At 43.8% G+C, this 9,669-nt stretch overlaps 1 protein-coding gene across 1 annotated transcript; it reads left to right on the top strand.

The window, feature by feature from the left end:
* Positions 1-4,752: 4,752 nt before the first annotated feature.
* On the top strand, positions 4,753-9,045 carry NCR1 (natural cytotoxicity triggering receptor 1). Its single transcript, NM_001284448.1, has 7 exons — positions 4,753-4,786; positions 4,869-4,904; positions 5,083-5,367; positions 7,040-7,318; positions 7,579-7,629; positions 8,650-8,697; positions 8,824-9,045. The coding sequence occupies exons 1-7, from the start codon at positions 4,753-4,755 to the stop codon at positions 9,039-9,041; spliced, it is 951 nt and encodes a 316-aa protein (NP_001271377.1). The 3' UTR covers positions 9,042-9,045.
* Positions 9,046-9,669: the final 624 nt, after the last annotated feature.

The raw sequence follows: 9,669 nt of genomic DNA, 5'->3' as shown, positions 1-9,669 counted from the left end.
AAAGCTTTAAAAGTGTGGTGTCAGTGCCTTCCAGAGAAAATAAATCTTTATTTTTAAGATATCTTAAAGCCCTCATAATTCAAGCTCAAACTAAGACTTCTATGTAGAAGTAGTATTGTAGAGTGAAAAAAAATACTTTGATAAAGACAAGTCTTTGGAAAGATTTCCCTCTAGAAAAAGTGGCTCTAGAACTGGTCCAATCACCATCTCAGAAAAGAATAAGAAAACCCATCTGGCTGCAAGTCTGGAAGCAGACTTATGAAAAATCAGAAACGTGGACATCTTCCACAAGAGTGTGAGGTTGAATTCCATTCCTAAGCCATGTAGGACCAAACCCATAAATGAATGTAAAAATGGTTACAGTCTACTGAGACACCTGGGCCCTCCAGAAGAATCAAATGGAAGGCAACACTTTTGCTAAAAGTACACACAACAATATTCATTGGAATTCCATAGGTAGGAAAATTCGCTGTGAATGACTAGCAATATAAAGTTGAAAACTTCATGAAGAAACAAAGAAATCCAAAAATACAATGAAAGAATTAGCAACACCAAGGGACTTGAGATATAGAACTGTCATGTGCATATATAAATTATTAAAATAGTAAGTAAAGAAGAAACCTACAAGGAAACAAAGGCTAGGCCAATTCTCTAAAGTCCAGACTCTAGTGAAAGGGAATGGGGGGAATGGGGAGGAAATGAGTGAGAAGTATCAGAAGGGGAGACAGAACATGAGAGACTCCTAACTCTGGGAAACGAACTAGGGGTGGTGGAAGGGGAGGTGGGAGGGGGGGTGGGGGTGACTGGGTGAGGGGCACTGAGGTGGGCACTTGATGGGATGAGTACTGGGTGTTATTCTAGAAGTTGGCAAATTGAACACCAATAAAAAATAAATTTATAGGGGATCCCTGGGTGGCGCAGCGGTTTGGCACCTGCCTTTGGCCCAGGGCGCGATCCTGGAGACCCGGGATCAAATCCCACGTCGGGCTCCCAGTGCATGGAGCCTGCTTCTCCCTCTGCCTGTGTCTCTGCCTCTCTCTCTCTCTCTGTGTGTGTGACTATCATAAATAAAAAAATTAAAAAAAGGAAAAAAATAAATTTATAAAAAATAAAATAAAATAAAGTCCAGACTCAACCCCAATTAGGGCCACGGCATGGAGATACTAGCCTGATTCTCCGTGGTGCCAAGAAGTTCCAGGGAGCTCCCCACAACTTTTAAAATAATTTCACAGAAACCTGTTATCAGGCAACCAACCCCTTGAATAGAATCTCAAACTCTCTGAAGTGAGGAGGGGCAGAACTTTCTTACCATACCATAGGAACTGCTTCTCTGGTCCTGGGTACTTTATCCCCAAAGGACAACTAGCTCTTTTCTGACACAGGGACCAACTCACTAGGAACTTTACCTTCTAAGGACTATGAATGGACTTTAGGCTGACAATGATGAGAAAATTAAGATGTATTACAGGAGAGAAGTGAAACAAGATGCTCTCATGGCCCAGGGACACCTTTGTAATCTACAGGGGAGCCTGCCTCATTGTCTCCTTTGAACTAGCAACCACCACCTCCCTCCCCCAAGGTTTGGTATCTAAATGTTTCAATAGGCCAAGTGTGACTTTATTTTTTTAATTCTTTTTTTTTTTTTTTTACTTAAATTCAATTTGCCAACAAATAGTATAACACCCAGTGCTCATCCCATCAAGTGCTCTTCTCAGTGGCCATCACCCAGTTACTCCATCCCCCCACCTCCCCTTCCATGGCCCTTTGTTTTCTAGAGTTAGAAGTCTCTCATGGTTTGTCTCCCTCTCTAATTTTTCCAACTCAGTTCCCCTCCTTAAAAACAAACAAACAAAAAACCCATAGCACATAGCTAGGTTTCTCACATGCATTGGCTGTGTCTACTCTCTAGAAATGTGGTCAACATAAAAACTCTGGTGAGTGGCTCTGGGTCCTTACCCACTACTTCTTCTGCACCCATCTTTCCTGTAAGTTTATTGAGACTAAGTTCCCTAAATCATGCACACAGAAATTTAGCTGTAAGAAGCCCCCAGCGGTATCCTTGGCCAGTCATATGTGGGAAGACAAGACAATAGCAATCCAGTGCATGTCCCTTTTCACAGAGGAGAACTTCTGCTTTTAGGTCTGAATCTTCCCAGGACTAGATGTGCTAGTTATCATCTCAATCAAAAATGCCCATCTCACCTGAGCTTTTCTTCTCCAGGATCGCTTCTGAAAAAGACCTTATAGACTCTGGAGGATAATGCCCTCCCTCAAAATGTTTAAGGACATTTTGATGGAGACCATGTGGATAGGTGACATGCGTGAGTGTCAGCTGGCTGCAGAAGAGGGGTTCTGGAACTTGGAGCCAAGGACTGGAGGCAACAGAAAAGAATGTAATAGAAATCTTGTTGTGCTCACTTCAGCAGCACATATACTAGAAATCTTGTCATTTGCAACCACAGGAATGAACCCCAAGGCCCTATGCTAAGTGAGGTAAGTCAGACACACAAGGACAAACATTACCAATACCACCTATATGAGGACAAAACTGTCCTATATTTTTACTTTGGTGTTGGTTACATGACTATATACATTTATCAAAACTCATATAGAACTGAACAGGATGGGATGCTGGATGGCTCAACAGTTGAGCATTTGCCTTTGGCTCAGGGCATAATCCCCAGTCTGGGATTGAGTCCCACATCAGGCTCCTTACAGGGAGCCTGCTTCTCCCTCTTCCTAGGTCTCTGCTTCTATGTGTGTGTATCTCATGAATAAATAAATAAAATCTTAAAAACAACAAAAAAAAGGAACTGATGGCCAATAGTGAAAGAGATTATAGGGTAAAGGAGAGAAAATGAGTGAAAATATCAGTGAGGGTGATAAAACATGAGAGACACCTAACTCTGGGAAATGAACAAGGGGTATTGGAAGGGGAGGTGGATGGGGTCTGGGGTGACTGGGTGATGGGCACTGAGGGGGGCACTTGATGGGATGAGCACTGGGTGTTATGCTATATGTTGGCAAATTGAACTCCAATAAAAAAATTTTTAAAAATTAAAACAAAAAAATTATTATTTTTTATTTTATCTTATTTTATTTTATTAATAATAAATTTATTTTTATTGGTGTTCAATGGCCACAGTTTGGCTATTGTGGACATTACTGCTATAAACATCGGGGTGCAGGTGTCCCGGCATTTCACTGCATCTGTATCTTTGGAGTAAATCCCGGCAGTGCAATTGCTGGGTCATAGGGCAGATCTATTTTTAACTCTTTGAGAAACCTCCACACAGTTTTCCAGAGTGACTGTAACAATTCACATTCCCAACATTTCATTTTCAAAGATTGCTTGGACCCTTTGAGAAAAAAAAAGAACACATTTTGAGTTTTAAAATACTTAAGATTTTAATATTTAATTTCTGCTTTATAGAAGACTAAAGAAATAAACTTATGTAAGAAACAGAATATTTTGTTTCAAAAATTGCATTTTGTTATGTTGGAGAGGATGCGGAGAAAAGGGAACCCTCTTACACTGTTGGTAGATTTACCCCAAAGATACAGATGCAATGAAACGCCGGGACACCTGTACCCCGATGTTTATAGCAGCAATGGCCACAATAGCCACAATAGCCAAACTGTGGAAGGAGCCTCGGTGTCCATCGAAAGATGAATGGATAAAGAAGATGTGGTTTATGTATACAATGGAATATTACTCAGCCATTAGAAATGACAAATACCCACCATTTGCTTCGATGTGGCTGGAACTGGAGGGTATTATGCTGAGTGAAGTAAGTCAATTGGAGAAGGACAAACATTATATGTTCTCATTCATTTGGGGAATATAAATAATAGTGAAAGGGAATATAAGGGAAGGGAGAAGAAGTGTGTGGGAAATATTAGAAAGGGAGACAGAACATAAAGACTCCTAACTCTGGGAAGCGAACTAGGGGTGGTGGAAGGGGAGGAGTGTGGGGGTGGGGGTGAATGGGTGATGGGCACTGAGGGAGGCACTTGACGGGATGAGCACTGGGTGTTATTCTGTATGTTGGCAAATTGAACACTAATAAAAAATAAATTTATTATAATAAATAAATAAATTAATTAATAAATAAATAAATAAATAAAATTTTCAAAAAAAGAAAAAAAAGAAGGCAAAAAGAATAAAGATTACTTAAAAAAATTGCATTTTGTTGAAACATTGTAAAGATTCTCCAAATCTTTGGAGAACATAGTGTTATTTCATTCTGATGAAACCAATTAACTGATCCAATCATATGTATACAAAACAAAGAGGAGCCAAGATTAAACACAAAGTTTTTAATGATTCTAACATTTCTGCTTGGTACACTACCCTATGCCTTTCCTGGGCATAATGTCCACATTTCATAATTTAGAAGTGAACCCTGATTAGTAAATTGAACACCAATAAAAAATAAATTTAAAAAAATAAAAAAAATAAATAAAAATAAATACCTTAGAAGTGAACCCTGAGATGAGTCTCAGGTGAGGCAGACAATTGTCAGAGGATCTGGTTAGACCACAGAGATGATCAGATATGTCATAGGGACCATGATTTGTCTCATGGTCAAAGTACAGGGAAGACTGTGAGCCTTCTTATAAAAAGTCAGTGTGAAAGCCCCATGTCAAATAGTGTTGTTGGGCTTCACCCACCACATCCTGTGCACTTACTGGCCTGCTGGGCTCAGTCTCCACTCAGCTCCTCCATATGTGCCTGGTATAATCAGTGCTATGACCTCTACACTCACTGCCCTTCTCTTCCTTGGTGAGTTCTTGCACACAGGGGAAACAGAATTCGGGAGTCTGGGTGTGGGTGAGCGGCATGTCTCATTGTTCCTGTCTTCCAGGGCTGTACCTGAGCCAGACCACCAGCACCCAGAAGCGTGAGTCCCTTCTTCAGAGCCTCAGAATCTCTCTTCTGGGCTCAGATGCAGTATCTATCTATGAAACCAAAGGAGGGGGCAGGGGCTCTGGTTTGCTAGGAGGGCTTGAGGCCAACAGGGTAGAAATTTGCGTGGGAAGGGACTTTATCTGGAACTCCAGCCTCTGATTCTCTTCCAGAGATTCTTTCAAAACCCATCATCTGGGTCAAGCCAAATTTCATGATTCCAAAGGGAATGCCAGTGTTGATCTGGTGCCAGGGGACTCCTGAGGCCATTGAATATCAGCTGCATCTTGAAGGACATCTCTATGCCCAGCAGAGCCCAAAACAACTTGAAAGGAGGAACACAGTCATGTTCCGCATCCCAAAAATGACCCTGCTCACTGCAGGGCAATACAGGTGCTTTTACCGAATCAAGGAGCTCTGGTCAAAGCCTAGTGACCCTCTGGATCTGGTGGTAACAGGTAACTATTTCATCTTTGGCCTGAGTCCTGGAGAGGGTCATCATTAATTTATTAATCTCCGCTAGTGTCATTCAACCTCACTTAGTGGTTATCTATGACCTAGAGGCAGATTTGTCATAGGTCAGGTTCTCCAGGGGAGATGCACTGGGGATCATTCTCAAAAGTGACCCTATGATGAGGAATGAGGGAAACAAGCCAGGTATAAGGCAATGCTGGTTGTTTCAACAGACACCTCAGCCAAGCAAATGTGGATCTCTGGACCTGGGAAGGCCCTTCTGAATGGTCTCAAGATGAGACTAGGGGCTCTGTACCTGCCAGTGTCAACCCCACCTAGGGAGGTTCCATTCAAACATCTGTGCTTTTGTGGCACTTATGTTCTAGCAACAGAAGACAGACCATGAGTCCAAGTCAGGACAAACCATCCATCAATAAGCACATGAGGAGTAAATGGTGGTATGGAATGGTATTAGGAGAGAATGCAGTCTTGGATAAGGACACTCCCTTCAGCCAAGGGATGCAGTTCTCAAACTTAAGCAGGTATCAGAATCACCTGGAGGGCTTGTGAAAACAGAAATGGCTCCAGTGTGCACCCATGTTCATGAAAGCCCTGTTTACAATAGCCAAAAGGTAGCAACAATCCCAGTGTCTACTGACAAAGGAACAGATAAACAAAATGTGGTATACACATGATGGAATATTATTCAGCCTTAAAAAGGAAGGAGATTGGGACACCTGCTATAGCATGGACAAATCTTGAGGACATTATGCTTAGTGAGATAAGTCAGTGACAGAAGGACAAATACAGGATGACAGTGTTGGGGAGAGCAGGTGGCAATATTAGAGCTGTCTGAATGGGCCTCATAGAGCAAGTACCTAAGTCACTTCTCTGTGGGACCTAGAATGGTCAAATTCATAGAGAAAGAAAACAAAATGGTGGGTGCCAGGGGATACAGGATGGGGATGGGGAGAAGCTGCTTAATAATGGGGATGGTTTCAGTTCTTCAAGATGAAAAGAATCCTGGAGATGGATGGTGGTGATGGTTGCATGACAATGTGAATGTGCTTGATGCCATTGAACTACTTGTACACTTAAAAATGGTTAAGATAGTAAATTTAATGTTTCATGTAGTTTATAACAATTTAAAACAATAGTAATTTTTCCTTTTATTTTGTTATTTATTAGTTCATTAATTCTTCTGTAAATACATTACCTCCTGAATAACATTTTACAGTTCCTCAAGTCACAATTTAAATTCCAAGCACTTTAATTTCTTAGATAATGTAGTGGATGCTGTGAACAATAATTATTTTTAAACACACAGATGGTTGCCTTTCCCCTGAGTTTCTGATTCAGGGTCTGGGGTGGAGCCTGGGAATGTGAATTTCTAATAAGCTTCCAGGCGATACCAATGTCGCTGGCCCCAAGGATCACTAACTCTGAGCACCACTGATGTCAGAAATCCTCAGAGAGAGAGATTCATATTACTGCCCTTAAAAGCTAGAAGAGTGAGTGTCTCAGTCTTGAAAGGAGAGATCAGGGAGGAAGTGTCCATGACCAAAATAAGAAACAGAGATTCTGGGGAGTGATATCTCAGCCTTAAGGCCAAAGAGGAAGGGAACACAGAAGGTAGGATAAAGACTCTCTTAACCTACTTGTCTCCTTCTCCCACAGGAATGTATGATACGCCCACTCTCTCCGTTCATCCCGGGAATAAGGTGATTTCGGGAAAGAACGTGACCTTCTCTTGCCGTCTAGACACTGCAACAAACAAGTTCTTTCTGCTCAAGGAGGGACGATCCAGCCACCCACAACACAGATATGGGAACATCCAGGTGGAGTTTCCCATAGGCCCTGTGACCACAGCCCACAGAGGGACGTACAGATGTTTTGGATCTTATAACAACCATGCGTGGTCTTTCCCCAGTAAGCCTGTGAAACTCCTGGTCACAGGTGAGGAAACTCCCAGATTTCCCCTCATGTCCCCTCTGGAACCCCAAGTAAACCCTGACCAGTGATGAGGAAGGGACAGGTGGGAAACCACGGAGAGCATCTCGCTCCAGCACCCTCATCCACATGCATTTTGTGGAGGCCCATTTGATTGTTCCTGAGGAAGAAGGCCAGAGGGACAAGAAGAGGGAGGGCCCAGAGATGAGGCAGGAAGACCGGAGGAAACCCAAAACCCTCATGGTTTTCTTTGTTTCCACTGCCAGAAGGTGTTGGGGACACCAGCCTTGTACCCACAGAACATACATCTTTTTCTGGTGAGTAACAGGTATTTCTAAGCCTGGGGAAGGGAGCAAAGCCTCCCAGTGCATTAAAAACATGGCATTTGTTCAAAATATCCCATTTACTGCATAGTATTTGCCATGAGCTGCAACTCCATCAGTCGAGCAGACAAATATCCTTGCTTTTGTGGCACGATATTGTATCCATCCCAGCAGGAGACAGACCATGTGTCAAAGCCAGATAAATAAGCCAATCATATAGCGCAGGAGGAGCAAATGGTGATGTGGAAAGAAGACAGAGTAGAACAGGATGACAGTGTTGGGGAGAGCAGGTGACGATATTAGAGCTGTCTGAATGGGCCTCACAGAGCAAGTACCTAAAGAACTAAGGGGGGGATCCCCGGGTGGCTCAGAGGTTTAGTGCCTGCCTTCTGCCCAGGGAGTCCCTGCATGGAACCTGCTTTTCCCTCTGCCTGTGTCTCTGTCTCTGTTTCTGTCTGTCTCTCTCCCTCTCTCTCTCTGTCTCTCATGAATAAATAAATAAAATCTTAAAAAAAAAAAAAAAAGGAACTGAGGGCATTCCCCTGTGCCTACATGGGGAAGAGTGTTCCAGAGAGAGGGAGTGGCCACCGAGTGTGGCAGGGGATGGCCAGCGTGACAGCAGAGCAGCACAGAAGCCTTGCACCAGCAGTGACTTCATACACATGCTGCTAGGGACAGGGTGGCTGGGCTCAGGGCCTTGAAGAAAATGGGGAGCCTGTGAGTTACCCCATGTGTAAGGAAGAAGTCATGTTGACCAACATAATTAGGAAACTGAGGGCTAGATGGAAGACACATCTGGCATGAGGCCCTGGAGCTGAATTCCCCCTTGGGTTTGCCTGCCCTTTGGCTCCTGCTCTCTACCTGCCAGACGAAGCCACTAGGACCTGGAGGTGGGGTGGGGACCTGGAAAAGCTGCAGAAGGTCATGGGGTCCATCCAAGGGGAGGAGAGGCTCCCTCAGCAGAGACCAACACCATCTCTTTTTCTCCCTACTTCACTTCCCTATCATCCGCAGAACCTTGGGACACCTACTTGTTAGCCACAGAAGCAGAATTCCAGCAAGGTAAGCAAGCAATGGAGTGCTGCACACTGTGAAGGAATGTGATCTGGAACGGGGAGTGGGAGAGTGGTGGAGTGAGGTGGTGCCTGGCTATTCCTGTCAGTAATCAGTCTGTTCTTCTCACCCCAGCCCCTGCCTTCTGGGATCACACTGCCCATAATATCCTTCAGATTGGTCTGGCTTTCCTGGTCCTGATGGCCCTCATGTGCCTCCTGGTTGATTACTGGCTTTGCAGGAAGAGGATACAAGAGCAAGCCAACAGGGCTTCACCTCAGGAATGCAGGAGAAGGTTCAGAACACAGAGAACCCCTGGACAAATGACCAAGAGATGTGCTGGCCACAGTTAGAGCTGAACACTGGCATTGACCTTGGGCTGTGTGAGCTGTGTTGCACCCATGGAGAGACGGAACATTTCCTTCCTAGTTTGGTCTTTGTCTCTAGTTCTTCTTTCCTTTGCTGCAATATATCATTCAAGATATTTAACAACTAGTACAGAATAGGCATTTATCAAGGGGAACATGAGCCAGCAAAGTGCCACCCCAAAGAGTCTCCCCCCAAAAAGTTCCCCAAATCCTCCAGCTTGACTTCAGATATCACTTCCATGCTCCCCTATAACAGCACAGGGGCTCTAACACTGCATACATATCCATTTTCCTGACTCTACAGTGAACTTGTGTGAATTTAGCCCATGTGGTGTCTGGTGGCTGTGCTCACAGCTCTTGCCACTAAGAAAGTCCCCCAGAAATATACGTCAGGTCAATGAGTATATAAATGAGGCTGTAGCACAGCTTAGCATTTGAGACTCCTTTAAAAAAAAATTCCATTTATTTATTCACAAGAGACACACAGAGAGAGGCAGAGACACAGAGGGAAAAGCAGGCTCCCTGCAGGGAGTCCAACACAGAACTGGATCCCAGGAACCTGGGACCACGACCAGAGCTGCAGGCAGACACTCAACCACTGAGCCATCCAGGT

The sequence above is a fragment of the Canis lupus genome, chromosome 1 (assembly GCF_011100685.1).
Source record: "Canis lupus familiaris isolate Mischka breed German Shepherd chromosome 1, alternate assembly UU_Cfam_GSD_1.0, whole genome shotgun sequence".
Taxonomy (NCBI): Eukaryota; Metazoa; Chordata; class Mammalia; order Carnivora; family Canidae; genus Canis; species Canis lupus.
The sequence above is the reverse complement of the archived record's forward strand: the minus strand, read 5'-3'. Positions and strand labels throughout refer to the sequence as shown.